The following is a 22,572-nucleotide window of genomic DNA, read 5'->3' as shown; positions in this document are numbered from 1 at the left end:
ACATCGAACCTTAAAGCAGAAGGGCTTCAGCAGCAGCAAACCACAACACCAGGTGCCACTACTGTCAGCTAAAAACCGGAAACGGGTTAAAATTTGCACAAGTTCGCCAAAATTGGACAATAGAAGATTGGAAAACCGTTGCCTGGTCTGAAGAGCCTCGATTTCAGCTGCGACATTCAGATGGTAGGTCAGAATTTGGGGTAAACAACATGAAAGCATGGATCCATCCTACCTTGTATCAACCGTTCAGGCTGGTGTTGTAATGGTGTGGGGGATGTTTTCTTGGCACACTTTGGGCCCCTTCGTACCAACTGAGAATTGTTTAACCACTTCAGCCCAGGAAGAATTTACCCCCTTAATGACCAGGCCATTTTTTGCGATGCGGCACTGCGTTGTTTTAACTTACAATTGCGCGGATGTGCGACGTTGTACCTAAATAAAATTGATGTCCTTTTCCCCCCCACAAATAGAGCTTTCTTTTGATGGCATTTGATCACCTCTGCGGTTTTTATTTTTTGCGCTATAAAACAAAGAAAAACCTGACCATTTTGAAGAAAGAAAATATATATATTTTTTACTTGCTGCTGTAACATAAAAAAAAAAAAAAAATAATAATAAAAAAATAATTACACACACACTCATTTATCAATCAGTTTAGGTCAATATGTATTCTGCTACATATTTTTGGTAAAAAAAAAAAAAAAAAAAAAAAAAACCTCAAGCTTACATTGATTGGTTTGTGCAAAAGTTATAGTCTACAAAAAATAGGGGAAATATTTAGGGACTTATTTTTTATTGTTTTTACAGGTAATGGTGGGGGGGGGGGGGGGGGATCAGTGATTTTTAGCAGGACTGGGACATTGCAGTGGACAAATATGACCCTAAGTGACCAGTGACATCAATATAGCGATCAATGCTATAAAAATGAACTGATCACTGTATAGATTGCACTGGCAGGGAAGGGGTTAACACTAGGGGGCAATCAAGTGTTCCCTAGGGATATGTTTCTAATTGTCAATAATCACTGTTCCTGATCAATAGGAACAGCTAATCTCTCTCTCCTCCTGTCAGATTGGGGATTCACCTTGTTTTCATAGACAGATCCCCGTTCTGCCTCTCTTCACGATGATCACAGGTGGCGAGTTCAGGTACAGGTAAGTCGGTTTGCGCAGCCGAGCCGCCTTGCCACAGTATATATGCAGAAGGCGGTCAACAAGTGGTTAAATAACATGGCCTACCTGAGTATTGTTGCTGACCGACCATGTCAATCCCTTTAGGACTACAGTTTACACATCTTCTGATGGCTACTTCCAGCAGGATAATGCACCATATCACAAAGCTCAAATCATTTCATCACTGGCTTCTTGAGCATGACAATGAGTTCACTGTATTCCAATGGCTTCCACAGTCACCAGATCTCAATCCAATAGAGCATACCTTTGGGATGTGGTGGAACAGGAGACTCACATAATGGATGTGCAGCTAACAAATCTGCAGCAACTGCGTGATGCTATGTCAATATGGACAGAAATCTGAGGAAGGTTTCAAACACTTTGTTGAATCTATGCCACAAAGAATTACCGTAAGTCAGTTCTGAAGGCAAAAACGGGTCCAATCTGGTACTAGCAAGGTGTACCTAATAAAGTGGTTGGGGGGTGTGTGTGTGTAATATTATATATATATATATATATATATATATATACATATACATATACACATACACACACATACATACATACATATACACACACATATATATTATATATCACACACATACAGATGCCACTTTATTAGGTACACTTTGTCACGTTCAAAAAAAAAGTTGAAATTATTTGAGCTTTGTGACATGGTTGCTGGAAGGAGCCATCACAAGATGGGTACACTGTAGTCATAAAGGGATGGACACGGTCAGCAACAATGCATATAACAATGCTCAATTGGTACTAAGGGGCCCAAAAAGTGTGCCAAGAAAATATACCCCCACCATTACACCCCCAAGGCAGGATGGATCCATGCTTTCATGTTTATGCCACATTCTGACCCTACCCTCCGAATTTGTCGCAGCTGAAATGGAGACTCAGACCAGGCAACTTTTTTCCAATCTTATCGTCCAATTCTGGTGAGCCTGTGCGAATTGTTTCTTGTTCTTGGATGACAGGAGTGGCACCCGGTGTGGTCTTCTGCTGCTGTAGCCCATCTGTACGTTACTGTTGCCTTTCAATCATCTCCAACCAGTCTGCCCATTCTTCTCTTTCTTCCACACCTGCAGCTTATTGAAGAATTTCTCTTTTTTAGACCATTGTTTTGTAAATCCTTGAAATGGCTGTGCATAAAAATCGCAGTAGATCAGTTCCTGAAATACTCAGACCGGCCTGCCTGGCACCAGCAACAAAGCCACATACCCTGTTTCCCCTAAAATAAGACCTAGCGTGATTGTCGGTGTTGGCTGCAATATAAGCCCTACCACCCAAATAAGCCCTACTCTGTTTCCTCAAAAATAAGCCCTACCCTGTAAAGAAGACCTACAAGGACTTTAACTAGGGCTTATTTGGGGGGTAGGGCTTTTATTGCAGCTATCACCGACAATCACACTAGGTCTTATTTTAGGGGAAACAGGATAAATAGGAAAAGTCCTGTGATATATGAGGTGCTGGATAAGTAGTGAAAGCAATTCGCATCAAAGCTCGCTTCAGACTTTAATACTAACCCACAGCAATCTAGTGAACGTGGTTTCATAATTTTATTCTTCGTTCAGAATCCCAGGGGGGTGGCAGCAACCTAGGGGGTCATTTACCTCCACTCACATCAGATTACACTCTCTGTGCTCTATGATGTGCAGTGTGACACATCCGATTACCCCCCCCCCCCCCCACCCCCTCCCTTTGCAGTTTACAAATGATGTAGGACAGGGGGTGCTCAACCTGTGGCTCTCCAGCTGTTGCGGAACTACAAGTCCCATGAGGCATGGCAAGGCTGAAAAGTACAAGCATGAATCCCAAAAGCAGAGGCATGACGGGACTTGTAGTTTCACAAAAGCTGGAGAGCCACAGGTTGAGCACCCCTGATGTAGGAGGATGTAGATAGAGGAGATGGGGGCTGAAGATAAACCGGTACAACATATCTGGGAGGATTGGTTTCAAGGCTAGTCACTTCAGTGAGTACATGTAAGGGTTTACAACCACTTTAAAGAAAATGATAGCACACAAATAAAGGGTAAGAGAGGAAAGGAGCAAATAATTATTTTTAAGCAAAAAATAGAATTGCTGAAAAAGGAAAAGGAAATAGAATTAAAACATAATCATATACTGTAGTTTATTTTTATTCAAAAAGTTACTGTCTCAAGACATAAATACAAATCAGAAAACAGTACAGAGGACAATAGAATGTGGAGGACAACAGGTTAGGTAAATATATAAAACATTTTAGCTGGTTGAAAACAAAGCTGTAAGAACTGCTTTCACAAAGATATACTCTGCCTAGAGTAAGAAAGAAACGGACTTAAGTTTAAAATCATATATACACAGTCCTCTCAGCAGTTCTACTAAATGCAGTGGTGTGAAGGAAGAATAGGCAGTCATTTCAGACATGATTATTAATGCAACATGAATCAAAGACGGACCAGGTTCTGTGTTAGACTGTGAGGTTTAAAACTTATATATTTTAGAAATCTCTAGTTAATTTATGGTTTTTGGCTACCTCAGCCTAAAAGGTGATCATTACACAATTTGACAGCAGTATTTTTTATTTTTTTTGTTTTTTTGATTTTTTTTTTTTTACACAAGAGAAGTTTGTGTATTGCAAGCATAAGGCATGGAATGACTTAAACCTCAGGAGGAAAAAAAAAAAAAAAAATGAAGACAACTGACAAAAAAAAAAAAAATATACACATGAAATATAACTTAAAATTTTACTTTTATGTCTAGCTGCCTAAGCTGGGCAAAATGAGTTGGGGTGGATGGCAAATATTGACAACTGGCTGTGAAGGATGAAGAGTAAGTAGATCAAAGCTTTTATAGAATAAAGCCATGTGTTGCTTAGTTTCTCAACTAATTTAAAAATACAGGAAATGTACTGTAACCTGCTGGAAGTATACTTAACCTGAAGACTGCTTGCAAAGACAAATAGATAAAACAATATAAAATACAAATTTAAAAATCATTTCAAAGCGATTATTACCGCTTCAACTATTTTTTTTTTTTAAACATTGTTAAAACTTTCAATATATTTCTGAAACCTCAATTTAAGTTGGAATTTAAAAGTAAGAAAAAAACTAAACAAACTGCGCAATTATAAAATCAGCACCAATTTATATATATATATTTATATATCATTTTATTTAAAATTTAGAACCCTATCCCCACACTCTAATAAGCTGTATAATTTCTGTTTAAAGTTTTTTTTTTTTTCTTTTTTTTTTTATGCAAACATACTACAATAAGCTTCTCTTTATTTGGAGACAAAATACAGTGGCACTACTGGAAGGAATTTCACAACATTACAAGTTTGGTAAAGGACAAGCAAACTTTAAAGGTTATTAAATGAGCAAGCATGGTTATGTCTGGATATCCTTAGAGCAAATTAGCCACTGACAGGTTTTTTTTTTGGGGGGGGGGGGGGGGGAGACAAATGCGTAAGGCTCCTTTATTAAAATAACATTAAAATGTCTTGGCTACTGACATCGTAAAAAAAAAAAGTTTTTTTTGTTTTAAATGGGATCAGCCTAATTTGTGAGTGTATAAATTTTGCAAAACACAGGAAACTAATACATAACCATACTGAATTATAAATATAAATGCTATGATTTCAGCTTTTGTGTGGAGTTAAGAGAACAAACATTATTCATTAATGGGAGTTTGATTATTTAAAAAAAAAAAAAAAAAAAATATGAACTATGCATTATAACTGGACAAACTAAAATACATAAATAAAAAAAATTATTTTCTCCAAAAATGGTACAATGTAGTTTATTTTCAAACTGTTTACTTGTCCTTTATATTTTTTCAGGCATTCAAAACTGCCCTTCAATGCACTTAATCTTGGTAAGCATGTCAAATTCTCCTTAGAGAAAATTCTGTACAGAATTTTAATGTATCTACCACAAATTTGTCATTAAAAACTTCCTCTTCCATTTAAAAAAAACACTTCACCACAGAGTTGATAGATGAACTGGTATTAAAACATTGATACCCCAAGAACCTAGAGAGAAAAAAAAATGAGCGTTAGGAGTATGAAAGAGATGTGGACAGATATGATGAATTCAAATTATTAAAAAGAGGGAGGAAAAAAAAAAAGGAAGAAGAGTGCAGTATGTAAGGTAGCAAACCACTTAAACAAAACAATGGAATATGTTATTGAAGAACGATCTGAATCTATGAAGATGTGATATGCTTCCATCAAGTGTTTGTTATATAGAACTATGTAGTCGATGAATGTGGAAAATGTTTTTTCTAAGTGAATGGTGTTCTAACAAACTTTTCTTGTGTTTACATTTAAATTTTGTGTTGGTTTTAGTTTTTTTTTTTTAAAGTAAAATTGAGAAAGTACATTCAAACAATTTGATACAGTAATTGTACGAAAATAAGAAAGTACAGAAAAGTAAAACCTATTTTGAAAACGAAAAAGTGGTTAATGCAACAAACACATTTATTGCTACTATTATTATATGCATATATGGTTATACTGGTAAGCTTCTAGCATAAGGAAGGCTACATGCCTCTAATAAGCCAAAAAACGATGACACCAAGGTTTGAAAAACCATGACAGTCTAACCTGGTAACCTAAGCAAATATCTCTGGGAGGACAGAGATCTTTTCATTTGAATTCCCCAAGAGAATTGACAGTAATGTTAAGGCCTCAAAAACATACCCCAGAGTTTACAGCTTCAATACACTCCACAACTTTATTATGGTTGTCAAATTCAGTGACAGATAAATGACCTCATCTATTAACCACAAACTAAAAAAATAAAATCTGTGCTACACAACATCTTTCTGCCTAATAATTACTACTAGAAAATGCACTATGCAGTGTGGCAAATCCATTGGGAAGTTAGCAACAGTATATTAAAATTCTATGACAGGTTAAGATAAGTCAATTTCCAGTTATGATTGCAGACAAATGAGCAATCAAAGCCTTTGCTATGTTATTTCATTATCTTTAATATGGCAGGTATTATGTATTTTAGGCTTACAGATTCATCCATGATTGATGCAGGGTCAAAGTAATCAGGTTTAAGTTCTGTTCTCTCTCTCCTGTTTTTAGATGGAGGCTAAAGAAAGGGAAACAATTGTCATGATTAGTATTATATAAACCAGCCAAGTATATAACACAGACCAAATGAATAAGAGATTCAATTTTTACTCTACTTAAATGATTTGTTACCTCTAAAACTAAAAACACTAATATGCATTTAAATATACATACTGCTTAATGATTGTTGCCTTGTAACTTTTTTTTTTTTTCTTCGTAAGCAGGTTGCTACAAAATACCTGGTGATAAGAGCTGCACGATTCTAGCCAAAATGAGACTCACAATTTTAAAACACATTTTATTCTCTAGGGCAGGGGTGCCCAACCAGTGACCCGGGGGCCACATGTGGCCCGCGGAGCCCTTTGATGTGACCCGCAACCTCCTGCTCTGGGATGGCTGGTTGGCAAGCCCAGATCACAGGTTCCTGACCCGGCATCCCAGAGTATCAGTGTTGTGAATGAAGCCGGCGGTAGAGGAAGCAAGCAGTTGCATAGCAGAGCCACATAAGATGATGCTTCCTGTATAGCGCCACCTCCTGTCACAGGCAGAGTGATACCAAATGCACTCTGCCTGGAACAGCAACAGTTGGCGATACCCGAATTGAAGACAGTTATTAAAGTTATGTTTAATACTATAATCACAGTGTATATATTGGCATATCTGTTCTGCAGTGGTTACCGGGCTGCTTTCAAACTGCACTGAGCCATAGACCTCTGTTATTACCTACGGGTTTGGTGCACTTTCACAAAGTGCACAACACCTGCAGGATATAATAGAATTCTATGGCAAAGTGCAGCTAACCCCAAGAAAAGCCAGAGGTGCACTGCTTTGGGTAGACCACAGCACATCATTGTGAAAGCAGCCTTAGGCCCCTTTCATATGATCGGTCCCACCCAATCAGACCTTCCATTCACCTCTATGGAGTGGCAAATGTAAACAGACTTGTGTCCGTTTACACCTGCATACCTTCAATCCAATCCGCTAAAAGAAAAAAGAAAAAAAAACAGAAGGGGATCTGTCCCCTTCCATCTAGGCAGATCGGAGGGCCCATAGAGTAGAGAGGGATGTGTCCGCTCAGCATATGCGGAGTCTACACGGACCTGCCATCCACCCACTCCGCTCATTGTGGTCCGCGACTGGTTACCAAGTCACTTAAGTGGCCCTTGCTCTTCAAAAGGTTGGACATCCCTGGCACCAGGGGTGCCCAAACAGTGGCCCGCGACCTTCTGCTCTGTGATGGAATGGAATACTGTTATTGATAGTAAGTTTATCACTAAAATCACAGTGTATATACGGGCATATCTGTTCTGCAGTGGTTACTGGGCTGCTTTCAAACTGATCTGCAGGTGCAGAGCAGTGCACCTGGGGGTTACCTGCACTGAGCCATAGGCCCCTTTCACACAGTCAGTCCGACCCAATTGGACCCTCCATTCACCTCTAAAAAGTAGAAGATGTAAATGGACTTGTGTCCACTTACAAACACCTACCTCCAATCCGATCCGCAAAAAGAAAAAAGTAGAGTGGGCTCTATAGAGTAGAGTGGGCTGCCATGCACCCACTCCCCTCATTGTGGCCCGCGACCGGTTATCAAGTCGCTAAGGTGGCCCTCGCTCTTAAAAAGGTTGGGCACTCTTGGGCTAGACCATGGGTAGGCAACCTCGGCCTGGAGAACTGTGGTGAGATTGCAAGTCCCACGAGACATTACAAGACCCTGAAAATCAGAGTCATGCTGGTATTTGTAGTTTCACCACAAGTTGAGTACCGAGGTTGCCTATCCCTGGGCTAGACATCACTTTCTCTATTGAAGGTACAGACAAGTGGCACCCACCTAGCCCTTGCAGGAAGATGCACATGGAAGGGCAATTAACAAATTTCCCAACACACTAACCAGCTAGCATGCAAAATAAATAAATAAATAAATAAATAAATAAAAGGATTTTCCCCCAACAAGTAAACGTTAAAAACTGAGGGTTTAGTGTACAAATATGTGTAAGCGATAGTGCCTACATCCAGGCTCGTTATAGGTTGGGGTGGTTGCCACTTGTTTGTGCAGTTGGTTGAATTTGATGCGGGGACACACTGGATATCTTCAGCTGCTATTGTTTGTGATCTCTGTTGAAGTTACACTTTTTGTTGACCTTAGTTTGCAACTTAACAATAAAAAGGAGCAGACTGAGGATGTCATCTTTTCTCCTGATGGCAAAGGCACAGATATCAAACCAGAATGACTCAGAGTACTGAAATGTTCTCACCTAGTCTGCTATAAAAAGGGACTACAAGAAGCAAATAAAGACAAATGTCATGTACTTTCCACTGACAGAATTAAAAAAGCATATATGTTAATCGTTTAAATCTGCCTGGAGTCCTGTTAAAATATCTAAACCGTAAGAAAAAGAATTTTAAAAGTATATATCACTGGTTCCTACATATCCAGCACACATAAGAGAGGTCATACAGCCATTTGCTATACATTGCAACCTCTTTTAAAGTCTTTTAAAGCCTATTCATAATATGTAAGCCACGTTAAGGAGCTTGTGATCTTGTTGGGGCATTCTCTCTGCCTAAAACCCCATACACACTATCAGATTTTCTGATGGTTTTTGTCTTCAGATTTACCAAAACCATGTAGTGCAAGGGCCTGCCTGATTGCATACAAATTGAAACTCCTAAGGCTTGACCTCATATTATATGGTTTTGGTAAATCTGAAGGAAAAAATCAGCAGAAAATCTGATAGTGTGTATGGGGCTTAAGAGGCATGTCACATGAAAAACAGATAAGGTTAAAGTGGTTGTTAAGCCACTCTAGCCTGTATACACCATCAGCACTGACTCCTATTGTAGTATCCCTTCTGTGTGTAATTTATATATTAATAAATGCTGCAAATACCCAATTTCACTGCCAAGATTGCAATCACATGACTGGCCAGCTTTCTCCTTTCGCGTGCCGAGAAAACCAGCGGTAAGGGCTGAGATTTCCCTGCTGATGTCAGTCTGGAGGAGAGAGCTGGCTGGTCATATGATCGCAATCTTGGCTGTGAAATTAGGTGTTTACAGCATATTTATAAATCATTCACAGAGGGGAGCACTGCAATAGGAGGCAGTGCTGATGATGTATAAAGGTTAGTGTTATGAGAGCAGCAGGATGGGGGAGGGGCAGCTCACACACAGACAGATGGGAGAGGGAAGAGAACACAGGAGAAGAGAGGAGAGCAGATATCAGGCTGCATAAACTGACCAGTGTCAGGGCTCAGCAGCCATGATACACCGTGGTCAGTTTACAGAAGTGTGGGGAGAAACTGGCAGGATCAGCCAGGTTTTTTTTTAGGTGTTGCAGGTGGCCAAATGACACAGGACAAGCACTGTGTCATATAACATGCTTTAAAGGAGCAGGATTTTTTTTTGGGGGGGGGGGGGGGGGGGGGTAAACACTTTAATGCACTCTGACAGTTTTTTTTTTTGTTTCCCCACTCTGCTGCTAGTGAATCAGCCCTCAAGCACATTTGAGAAGCACATTGCTATGCTTTACAAATGTGCCAAGGTTTCTTAATTTTTTTTTTAAAGCCGTGGTACAGCCACAGTAAGGGCATACTGCTTCCTTTTAAATGAATCCCAGCGTCTATTGTGCACTGTGGGGAGGAGCAGAAGCAATGTAATACAACAGCATGAAGAAATGGTCAACTTATCAGTAAGATATGCTCAAAAAAAAAAAAAAAAAAAAAACATTATGGAAACTACATTATGGAAACTACCATTGGGGATTTTGTCAATAAAAGTTAAAACACTTGACCTTATACATACTATTACATATACAGTGAACGTTCTCTACTTACCAAGTCTATATCCATTGTGTCAAAGTCCATGCCCTCATTAAGATCTTCAATTCGTCCCTCTGAAGACATCATGACATCCTCAACAATAGGCTCTTCATCATCTTCCATTAAACCTGGATTGCGCCGTCTGATGGGGGGAGGATGGGGGGAGAAATCAACCAAGTAAATATAGGATCACAATCATTAAGACTTTAAAGTGGAACTTTATCCAGAAAATAAACTCCTGCTAGTTTACTTTATGCTGGCCCCTTTTGCAGGTATAGCTATGTAAAATGTTGCAAATAAGTGCATATACTGTTAAAAATCCAGTAATACACAGTTTCACCCTGCTCTGCACATGCCTGGTTGCTCTCTATTTTTTTTTTTTTTTTTAGGCACTGTGCAAAATTTGTAGGAGGCCGATCTGCTAATAGCCGAAACATTTATTGCTGTTGAAGGGCTCTGAGCTTAAGCAAAATGGCAGCCTCCAGCAAGAAGAAATTGGAACAATGCTGGAAGCAATTTACAACACACACTAATTTTAGTAGCATAATTATTATTGTGGATGTATGTTTCTTGCTAAAGAACATTTTTTTTATCAAGATGTTATGGGTAGAGGTCCACTTTAAGGTGTTATTTGAAACTGCAAATACAAAAAATTTTACATTTTACTGTGTCCTAATGAAACCTCAATCATCATATGTGCAATTCCAACTTAAAGGAAAAGTAGGGTCAAAGCTCGTTTGGCCCCAATTCTTCTGTGGGTCACAGGAGTGCACTTAGTTATGCACTCCTCTGAACCATATTTAGCCAACAGCTAAAGTCTGCTGTTGGCCGACATCACTGAACCAATCCAGACTATGAAGAAAACAGACTTTGATGTTGGGATCCATCCAGATACCTGACAGTCACTGGCTCTCTGCTCAATGAAGACCGAAAACTAGCAATCAGTGGTCTTTGGCGAGTTCTTAGAACAGGGTTTCTCAAACTACGGCCCTCCAGCTGTTGCAGAACTACACATCCCATGAGGCATTGTAAAACTCTGACATTCACAGACATGGCTAGGCATGATGGGAATTGTAGTTTCCGAACAACTGGAGGGCCGTAGTTTGAAGACCCCTGTCTTAGAAGCAGCGCACATTTTTTTAAATAACTTTTGCGCCCATATTTTAAAAAATCATTTTAGATCAGAAGATTACTTAAAACCCCCAAAACATTACAGCTTCTGACAGCAGACACCAGAGAATAAAATGGTGGAGGTGACAATATTTTTGTGTCACACAATATTAGCACAATGGTTTCACAATATTAGCACACCTCAGTATTAGCACAACTGTTTTAGGGCACGCAATCACAATATTACCCTTTTTTTGACAAAATATAGAATATGAAGTTGCGGAATAAACAGATAACCAGTATGTTGAACCTTAAACCACGTATGCCCGTTAACAGGGAGAAGCTCCTACTTTGTGTGCAGTGATATGCAACACGTGTAGCGAAATCGAAATTTTCAGTTAGAGAATTGGAGGAAGGATCAATGGCCTACAAGTGTGTCGATCCCAGCATATGTGTTCTCTTAAAAACAAGACAGTCTGCCATAGTGGCAGATGAGTCTATGCAGTTTATCCATTCACAAATATCTGCAAATGAATGCTGTGCCTGTGCTGTGGGGGGGAGTTCATTGGGAAAGTTTATTTCACACCATAATACACCCAAAATATGGGTGTAACAGTCTTAAAGCTGGAGTTAGCACAGTCCTGAACATTTTACAGCCACAATCGGACCTTTGGCCATCCCTATCTAGCTTGTGAGGCCTGCAATGTAAGCATGCCTTCTCTGAGCCTGTCAGCCTCCTCACTGGGCCTTGAGATTGTGTAACCTGGACTGACATGCCCAGAGGGATAACTGCCAGAATGAGCAGCAATTTTTAATTGATTCTATGGGAACAACATGTTACAGTAGAAAGTTTCACAGTTGGAGGGGAAGGGACAGAAATTAACCCCCAGCCCAGAAGACTCGCTTATGTTGCGAGAACTTTCCATTGTAAGGGAAAAAAATAAAAAAATAAATAAAAAGAACCCTGTCCTACTACAATATCAGGGACAGAAACCCCCGTGACAGACACATCCTTACTCAAAGATATAACAGAATCACCTCATCTACAGACTGTATTTGTGCCCTTCCTTGAAAATGTTCCTTTGGCAAGGATCTTGAGTGGAATTGAGCAAATGGAGTTGCTCTTAGACTGGGTCCCCACTGCTGCAAATCTCGAGCGCTTTAGATGCGCGGTTAGGGAGACCAAGATTTGCATGTCAATGGAATATAATGGATTTCTAAATCAACACTGGGAGTGAATTTCTTGAATTTGACTGCGCAGTGTTCTTCTCCAGGGGCAGAAAAACTTTGGCCTGACGAGTATGCAGAATAAACCTAAAAACTTCAAACAGGGCAAAACAAATCAGAGATGCCTTCCCGATGTTCAGGATCAATCTGAGGTCCTCCAAGGTCTACAATGTGAGTGACATATCGGAGTCCAAAGACCAGAGAGGCATGTTCTCACAGTAACAGATTGTCCAATTATCTGATCACTGGAAAACTTTGGAAGTGATAAATGCCCACAACCGGTGCAAAGATCTTCTTCAATACTCTCAGTTATAGCTAAGCAAGGCCAAGGGTAAGAGTCACAAATTGATAATAGTCTTGCTGACAGCAAAACAATCAAATCATTGATGACCTGAAGGTACTGAGGGCCTCTGGCTCCTGTTCATGAATCTGCAGTGCAGCCGAGAGCTTCCTCAGGCCCTTTCTCTGTCTCAAAAGTGGGACTTCAGGGGTCTGTTTAGACCCCTGATATTTCACCAAAGCCTCCCAACAGGGCCATTTAAAAAATTGCAATAAATAAAATAAAAAATAATAACACATACTACTGACACCATTCACTGAGCAGGTGCTTCCATATGAGTTTTTAACCTGCATTTTTTTATTCGTACAAGAGTGAGCCAGCCCTTAGAAGTGATCGCTCGCACGGGTGAAAGAAATTGGGATCTGTGGAAACGCAGAAGGCACAATCCTTCCCTGCCCCAAGTCTGACCTTGCATATGCGCCAAATTTAGCCCTGATCGCAAAGCTTTGCATTTGGCAACAGACATGCTGGAAAAGTTATAAAAACGTGGTAACCCCTGACTAATTGAGCTTAAGTAGTACTAGGAGAAATAGCAGGCCAAGGAAATTGACCACGGTCACTGCAGAGACAAGACTGCATAAAGTGCTCTCTGGGAAAAAACTGCTTCACTAGAGATCCAAGATAAAACACTGGAAGATGCCGATTAGTGAAAGTGCTCCTTTCTTTTCACAATGCTGCATCACCAAGCCTGAAAAAGGAGAGGAATGACTGCGCAGTGTCAAAAATGGCAGCCTTAAATCCTCATACACACTATCAGATTTTCTCCTTCAGATTTACCAAAACCATGTAGTGCAAGGGCCTGCCTGATTGCATACAAATTGAAAATCCTCAGATTTGACCTCATATTATATGGTTTTGGTAAATCTGAAGGAAAAAAATCAGCAGAAAATCTGATCGTGTGTATGGGGCTTAACAGTGCTCAGCTCCTGAAACATTTGCTAAAGTACAGCCCAATATGTAAAATAAAGAGGAGGGTTCCCCCTAGAGGCCAGCTTGCAAATTAAATAAAAATAAATAAAAGTAGAAGACAAGCCCATAGTAAAAGAAGAACCCTTTCACAAACTGGCCGATCAACGACAGCTTCTTTTGTATCAAAAAACACATGCAGCCTGTCTCAAAGAGAGTGCTCCTAATCTCAGCTGGTTACCTAGAGAAAAAAAAAAATACATATGTCCACAATGTCAATTTAAATTTCTCCACTATGGGCAAGACCAAAGAGCTGTCCAAGGATGTCTGAGACAAGATTGTAGACCTAACAAGGCTAGAATGGGCTACAAGACCAAATCACCAAGCAGCTTGGTTAGAGGGTAACAACAGTTGGTGTGATTATTCGCAAATAGAAGAAACACAAAATAACGGTCAATCTCCCTCGGTCTTGGGCTCCATGCAAGATCTCACTTCATGGAGTCTCCATGACCATAGGAACGGTGAGGAATCAGTCCAGAACTACACAGGAGAATCTGGTCAATGATCTCAAGGCAGCTGGGCCATAGTCACCAAGAAAACAATTGGTAACGCACTACCCCGTGAAGAACTGAAATCCTGCAGGGCCCCCCTGCTCAAGAAAGCATGTACAGGCCCATCTGACATTTGGTAATGAACATCTTAATGATTTAAAGGAGAACTGTGAGAAAGTGTTGTGGTCAGAGGGGGCCAAATCCAAGTTCTTTGGCATCAACTCAACTTGCCATGTTTGGAGAAGGAAAGCTGCCTATGACCCCAAGAACACCATCCACACCCTCAAACATGGAGGTGAAAACATAATGCTTTGCGGGTGTTTTTCTGTTAAGGGGACAGGACAACTTCATTGCATCAAAGGGATGAGGGATGGGGCCCATGTACCGTAAAAGCTTGGGTGAGAACCTCCTTCCTTCAGTCAGGGCATTGAAAAGGGTCGTGGATGGGTATTCCAGCAAGACAATGACCCAAAACACACGGCCAAGGCAATAAAGGAGTGGAGTGGCTCAAAAAGAAGCACATTTAGGTCATGGAGTGGCCTAGACAGACTCCAGACTTTAATCCACAGAAAACATGTGGCGGGAGCTGAAGGTTCGAGTTACCAAATGTCATCCCGCAACCTTAAAGACTTGGAGAGGATCTGCAAAGAGGAGTGGGACAAAATCCTTCCTGAGATGTGTGCAAACCTGGTGGCCAACTACAAGAAACGTCTGACCTCTGATTGCCAACAAGGGTTTTGCCACCAAGTACTAAGGCATGTTTTGCGAAGGGGTCAAATACTTATTAAACTGCAAATCAATTTATAACTTTTTTGAAAAAAAAAAGTTTTTCTGGAAGTTTTTTTTTTTGTCCTGAGGTGCCCCTTCAAGTCGCACCACAAACCGGATCATCATGCACCGACTTGAATGCGACTGCTATTTAAACCAATTGGCTAAAAGTTGGATTAGTCAAGATGGCTCTCATAGGGAACCATTGATTTTGTTTACCATTTAAAAACAAGTAAATATACTTAGTAAGTGAAGTTAGGTAGGTTAATGCGGTCATCTCGTTAAAATATTTTTGAGCCACCATAAATGCATTTAACACAAATATTTTAAGCTAAACGACATTAATTTCTGTAATATGCAGGTTTTTGCTAGAAATGTTATTTAATAGACAATTTTAGTCAGCTGATTAAAAACCTAGCATGATAAGGCAATGTATACATATTTTCTTACATGGCTTGCTGTAGATTAGTCCTCAACTTCACGAAGTTCATCGCTGCTCTCTCTTGCTGTTGCCTTGCAGCTTCTTCCTGCTGTCGCTGAGCAAGCATCCACGTTACCTGCGTACTGAACACATTAAAAGTTAAGAATGTTATTATCCTTGGTTTTCTTACATTCTACATGCCCTGAAATTCAATCAAAGTAGAAACAAACACCTACTTGTAATCAATAGGGTGTTGGTGGTGCTCATGCTGCATTGGATAAACTGGCATATAACTCTCTTCCGGCCTCAATCTCTTGGGATCTCTCATAATTGTGGATGTGAGCTGGGGTGCTTGCATTATGACTGGAGTATTCATCGTCTGCTCTCGACTTAGCCATATGCTATCACTGCTACTACTCTCTTCAGCTTTAAGAAAAATAAAGATCATCTTTAAAAACACAAAAACTGTATGGCAGACAAACTTCAAACATGACAAATTAACAAATGGATTACCTTCTGGTAATTTCCGTTTGCCGGTTGCTGGTTTTGCCTTTTTACTCCTCAGAGAACCACCACGACCACTCATTCCACTCATAACAGATAAAGTGTCATCGTCACCTCCAGCTAATAAGGAATTTCGGTAAGACATCAGTGGTAACCAGACATCTTCTCGTCGAAGGGACATTTGAAATGTCATGAATTTTTCCAGGTATGCGTATCTAAAAACCAAAACAAAATCCTCAATGCCAATTTACATAAAAACAAATGACGTATATAAGCATAAATTGGAAAGTGACACAGGCAAATTTTGACAAAAAAGTTCTCTTGAACATTCTACAGGCTTAGCAACACAATTATGCAATTGCTTTGGTTCGCTCCACTCCTCTACTTCTGTTCATAATCATCACACAAGTAGAGGAGTGAAGAGCACAGGCCTAGAGAACAGACATGCTACACATATATATATCAGGTGATAAATTTAGGTTCTACTGGCAAAGCATTCATGAACTGCTCCATAAATAATGTATTACTACTTAAAAAGGCAATTATTACATAAGTCAGGGGAATCCTGTTTAGAATGCAGAGGTTCTATTACTTACACTGTTTTCTTGTCCTGTCTTAACAGTTTCGAAGAGAACTCACTTAAAATATCAAGGAAGGCCATGTTTAGTGGTGGATGAACTTCTCCTTGTGGGCTTGGCTCTTTAAAGGCAAATTCAATACCATCCCTGAAAGAAATGTTAACATTAATAGCAGACGATGGAATCTGAAATGCAATAGATTCTTGACAGTTTTACTAGCCTGACGTTTTAGCATCAATATAAGGTCATTAAAAAGCATGTGGAAGCAAGTGAACCACTGACACACACACACACACACACACACACACACACTTTGCCTCCTACGTTCTTTTTTTTTACAGTACTGAGGCAATTATCCTCCCCCCACCCAGTTTCTATGCTTGCCTAATTTTGTTTCTTACGTTTTTATTTTAAAAAGCACCAATATTTAAAAGCTCTAAAATGGTTAATGTACTTCGTTTAACAAAACTAAGCAACCAACACTGTGATCCACAATAAATGCTTAGGGGGGCCCATGCTCAGGCTGACCAGGTCCGATGACTTGGATGCTACTGACTAGTGAGGGTGTAGGCTGGGGAGAGGTTCATCCAGACCCAAAGCACACTGCAGAAACAGAAAGAAATAGCAGCCTCAGCTCTATTCATTGAAGCCACACCCCCAAAGTGTTTTGCCCCGCCCTCTGGCTTAATCATGGAGGTGGGGGTCTGCTGATGGCAGGGGAATATATACTATCATCAGCAGTCTCAATGTTGGTTTAACCGGTTCCCGACCAGCACACGCCGATGTACGTCGGCAGAATGGCATGGACAGGCATGTTGGCGTACAGGTACGTCCAATCTTCAATGACACTCTGCCATCGCGAGCGTGCCGTGCGCCGGTCTGGACCCCCCGCGAGTCCGGTCGCGGGTACCACGGACTCCATCGCCGTGGGCATACCCGCGATCGTCTCACGGGACGGCTGAATGGAGAAATGCCGCCGTTAACAGCACTTCTCCATTCTGCCTAGCAACTAGTGACGCTGATCTCTGCTCCATGTGATTGGAGCAGAGATCAGTGTTCACTAAATAAAAGCCCAGCCCCCCACAGTTACTAACACACCCCTAGGAACACTTAACCCCTACACTGCCAGTGTCATTTACACAGGAATCACTGCATTTATATAGCAGTGATTGCTGTATAAATGACAATGGTCCCAAAAATGTGTCACAAATGTCCGATGTGTCCGCCATAATGTCGCAGTCACAATAAAAAAAAAATCGCTGATCGCCATTACTAGTAAAAAAAAAAATAATAATAAAAAATTATTAATAAAAATGCCATAAAACTATCCCTATTTTGTAAACACTATAACTTTTGCGCAAACCAATCAATAGTCGCTTATTGCGATTTTTTTTTTTACCAAAAACATGTAGAAGAATACGTATCGGCCTAAACTGAGGGAAAAAATGTTTTTTTATATATATTTTTGGGGGATATTTATTATAACAAAGTAAAAAATAATATGTTTTTTTCAAAATTGTCGCTCTATTTTTGTTTATAGCGCAAAAAATAAAAACCGCAGGGGTGATCAAATACCACCAAAAGAAAGCTCTATTTGTGGGGAAAAAAGGACGTCAATTTTGTTTGGGAGCCACGTCGCACGACCGTGCAATTGTCAGTTAAAGCGACGCAGTGCCGAATCGCAAAAAGTGGTCTGGTGTTTGACCAGCAAAATGGTCCGGTCTGTAAGTGGTTAAGTAAAACCACTCAGAAGATTTAAAGGGACAGGTGAATGAAAAATGCACCATGTAGCATATGAATCCAAGCCTCTGAAAAGCAACCACAGTCAGGAACTTCACGTGTGGTATAGCAACAATGAAGACTAATTAACAAATTTAGAGACATGCATAGAGGCACAAAAGGTAAACTGGGAGTAAAAACAATGAAAAAAAAAAAAAAAAAAAAAAAAAAAGGAAAGTGCATATTAACCACTTCCCGACCAGCGCACGACGATGTACGTCGACAGCATGGCACGGGCAGGCATATTGGCGTACATGTACGTCCAATATTCGTTGCCGCCGTGCCATCGGGAGCGCGCCGCCGGCGGCGCGCTCCCGCGCTGGTCAGGACCCCCGTGAATCCGGTCGCGGGACCTGCGGACTCGATCGCCGCGGGCATCCCCGCGATCGTCTCACGGAGCGGCCAAATGGAGGAAATGCTGTATAAACAACATTTTCCCATTCTGCCTAGCAACTAGTGACGCTGATCTCTGCTCCATGTGATTGGAGCAGAGATCAGTGTACACTAAATGAAAGCCCAACCCCCCCACAGTTAGTAACACACCCCTAGGAACACTTAACCCCTACACTGCCACCCACAGGTTAACCCTTTCACTGCCAGTGTCATTTACACAGGAATCACTGCATTTATATAGCAGTGATTACTGTATAAATGACAATGGTCCCAAAAATGTGTCAAAAATGTCCGATGGGTCCCCGACAATGTCGCAGTCACAATAAAAATCGCTGATCGCCGCCATTACTAGTAAAAAAAAAAAATAATAAAAAATTATTAATAAAAATGCTATAAAACTATCCCTATTTTGTAAACGCTATAACTTTTGCGCAAACCAATCAATAATCGCTTATTGCGATTTTTTTTTACCAAAAATATGTAGAAGAATACGCATCGGCCTAAATTGAGGGAAAAAAATGTTTTTTTATATATTTTTGGGGGATATTTATTATAACAAAAAGTAAAAAATAATGCGTTTTTTTCAAAATTGTCGCTCTATTTTTGTTTATAGCGCAAAAAATAAAAACCGCAGGGGTGATCAAATACCACCAAAAGAAAGCTCTATTTGTGGGAAAAAAAGGACGTCAATTTTGTTTGGGAGCCACGTCGCACGACCGCGCAATTGTCAGTTAAAGCGACGCAGTGCCGAATCGCAAAAAGTGGTCTGGTCTTTGACCAGCAAATTGGTCCGGTCTGAAAGTGGTTAAATGCAAAACAAAAAAACAAGAAAAAATAAATAAAAAATCAACTGCTACAAAAGAAAAGTCCTAATCACCACATTAAAAACAAAACAAAAGGGGCCGAGGAATGGAAGAAAAGGAAGAGCAAGGAAATGGGGAGAGAAAGGAGAAGAAAAGGAAAGAAGGGGGAGGAGGGCATAGGGGTGTGGGGTAAGTGACATTTTGATGTATGAATTGTTATATGAAGTGCTACACAGTTATCAATTGATTATTTCTGTGTTTTAGTAATTCCACAGAGGTATTTTAGGAGCTCCTAATGTAAGCTTATTGATAGCAGCACAGATGTATCTATTTTTTTTTTTTAGAAAATCTATTGCTTTTAACACTCTGCTTAATCCATGATATACCAAAGACATGTAGGTATACATAAGACAATTGCTTTAAATATTATCACTTTTCAGGGGGGAATAAAGCGTTTTTTTCAATGAGCTGTAAGGGTACAAACAAATCTGTCCATGGCTGCAATAAATTCCTTTATATTGTTGCATTACCATTCATCCATCTATAGCACTAAAACCAAAAATTGTAATTACTTGTGCAACATTGCAATGGCTTCTCTTGTTTTAAGCTGATCGAGTCCAAAGGTTAAAGCAAAACGTCTTGCAAGCTCTTTTATACCACTAAACGTTGGCGACGATCGATCAAAGTTATAACTATGCTCCTGGATCATCTCATTGAAAAGCTAGACAAGGAAAGAAAAAAAAAGAAAATAAAGAACCTGGTCTGTTAACACATTACAATTTTACTGATAATGCATGCACCAATGCAAAAACAAAGTCCATTTTCCCTCAAATTAGATTATACCTGTACTTGCTGGCAAACAGGCAACATAATGTTATTACAAGTACGTCTCTTCACTTATACCACAGGGATTTGCACACTAGAGCAGCCCATAGATAATAACATTTTCTTTCCTTCCACCATGGATTAGAATGCCTCCCGAAGCGCTAATATGTTCTGCAGTAGAGGGGTGCAGGAACACAATGATTAATGCTAGCAGCTATAGCCGCCGGCAGGAATCACATGTAAAAACTCCAAAAGGCTAGTTTTATTCCATTGATCAACTTGATTAAAATCAGCCTGTCCATAGGTAGATTGAATCTCAGCCGGTCTTTGCTGAACTGGTCAAATTTTGATCCATGTATGGCAGGCTTAGACTGCTACAACTTTATAGGCTCTTGAGATGCATTAGTAAACCGCTGGGTGCCTTTTTTTTCCTGACATGCAAGGTAAAGCATTATGTGCTAGTATGTATAACATACTAGCATATTATGTGAAATCTACCTGGAAACTAAGCATTCCAGCAAAGCGCTGCCACCGCCAACCATCTTGCTTCCGGGTCCACGGACTCCACCCAGTCACACAAGCTGGCTGTCAGATGACATCACTCCCAAACATGTGCAGGGGAGCTACCATTTACAGCACAGGATTATGAACGAATGGCCCGGGTGGCCGGTCCTTCAGAGCGCATGCGCCAATGTCATCAGCTGCATATATATAGTAAATATCTCCTAAACTAAGCACGTTTAGGAGATATTTACAGTACCCATAGGTAAGCCTTATTATAGGCTTACCTATTAGGTAAAAAAGTCAAAGATTCAAGTTTACAACCACTTTAAAGGTCCATCAACAGAAAGGTACCAGAGGCAAGAGGATGCAGGAACTGTGTTCAAAATAAGTGCCAGTATTTCCATACTATGATACTTTTCCTAAGATTGTAAATAATGATTAGTGAGTACAGATTCTAAAAAAAAAATAAAAAAATAAAAAAAAAAGAAGTACATTAAATAAAATGAGCAAATACACAGACTATTCTTTATACATCTCTTATTTACAGAGACACACAATAAACAGGAATGTATCAAAAGCTTATCAGGGAAAAACACGTTTTTCAACCAAACTATGATGGGAGCAGTAGCCTCAGAAAACACTAATGACTACATCCAGGCAATGCAGATATATTTACTCTGGATGCTTGGAAGCAGGGCATAAGGCAATGTCATTGTTGAGGTGGAATGATTGGACCATGGTTTGAAAGGAGGGCCCTGGGCAAAAAAAAGCCTTGTTCTTGTGTAGTACGAGGAGAGGCTCTTTATAGGAAAGGGCAGCCAGTTCAGAGACTGGTGACCCAAAAGGCTACTTTGCATGGGAGATCCTCTAAGGTTTGAACGGCAGAAAAAAGAAATAAAAAAGGTTAAGGCCAAAATCTGACCTTTCATGTAGAGCACACACTATGAGAAAATCACGACATCCAATTCGGAATTTCAAAACAAGAAAAATTTCCAAAGGGACAAGCATCAAAATTTATCGCAAAAATCATTCTGTTGATGTATGAATGTGTGCAGCTTTCGTACAAGAAAAATAGGATATGATCTGCTGTGAAACTTCTAGTTCATCAGAATTTTCTCATAGTGTGTACTGGGCTTTAGAGTACTTGAGGCCAATTTCTGGTCAAGACCAGATTTTAAGAGGTTCAGAATGCCAGGTATAGAGTTCTCTGGGACTGAAATGCCAGACAAAATTTTTCAGGTGTGATAATATATCTTCCCGGAAGAGCCTTTGTTTGCTTGTAGCAAGGCAAGAATCACAAACATAGAAAATCTAGGTTTCAACAGTCATGCCGGCAACTGTGAGGAAAGATAAAAAAGGTGGCCTTGAAATAGCAGATCTGGCCTGTTGGCAAGAGGACAGGAATCGTCTGTTGACGCCTGAGTAGGTCTGTGTGCCAGGCTGGTGTGGGCCTGTTTAGTGCAATTAAAATCACGCTTTTCTCCTCTTCCTCTTTTCTTGAGGGCAGGTAGCTTTTGCCCTAACTGGAGAGAACTGTGCACTACAGACTGATCCATGGTTTGATTGAAAGTGGCTGTATACAACTCCATAGCTTTATCCCTTTCAGCGATTAAATTCAACCTGCCGAGGGCCAACATATGAGCGTTACCAGATTGGTGTAAATAGCTTTTATGTTAAGCAGATACTCTTTGAAGTACCTCAAAGTGTTTCTTAGAACCTGAAGTGGTATATTTGGAACCTACGAAATACATTATGTAAGGATTGTTGAACTCTCCCAGGTTCTTCTGGCCCGCTTAGTG

The 22,572-nt window shown here is 40.1% G+C and overlaps 1 protein-coding gene across 1 annotated transcript in view; it reads right to left on the bottom strand.

Annotated features, from left to right (window-relative positions):
• Positions 1-3,287: 3,287 nt before the first annotated feature.
• The window catches only part of STAG2 (STAG2 cohesin complex component), a 161,835-nt gene continuing 142,550 nt past the window's right edge, over positions 3,288-22,572 (bottom strand). The window contains exons 28-35 of the mRNA XM_077478660.1: positions 20,017-20,165; positions 16,488-16,616; positions 15,901-16,106; positions 15,624-15,813; positions 15,417-15,530; positions 10,080-10,206; positions 6,191-6,268; positions 3,288-5,196 (exon numbers count right to left, since the gene is read on the bottom strand). Coding sequence (XP_077334786.1) covers positions 5,173-5,196; positions 6,191-6,268; positions 10,080-10,206; positions 15,417-15,530; positions 15,624-15,813; positions 15,901-16,106; positions 16,488-16,616; positions 20,017-20,165 — 1,017 coding nt within the window. The 3' untranslated portion in view covers positions 3,288-5,172. The remainder of the gene's footprint in view (positions 5,197-6,190; positions 6,269-10,079; positions 10,207-15,416; positions 15,531-15,623; positions 15,814-15,900; positions 16,107-16,487; positions 16,617-20,016; positions 20,166-22,572) is intronic.

The sequence above is a fragment of the Lithobates pipiens genome, unplaced genomic scaffold (assembly GCF_037356315.1).
Source record: "Lithobates pipiens isolate NorthernLeopardFrog02 unplaced genomic scaffold, aLitPip1_a1.2 Scaffold_1, whole genome shotgun sequence".
NCBI classification, from domain to species: Eukaryota; Metazoa; Chordata; class Amphibia; order Anura; family Ranidae; genus Lithobates; species Lithobates pipiens.
This window is presented reverse-complemented; position numbering and strand designations above follow the sequence as displayed.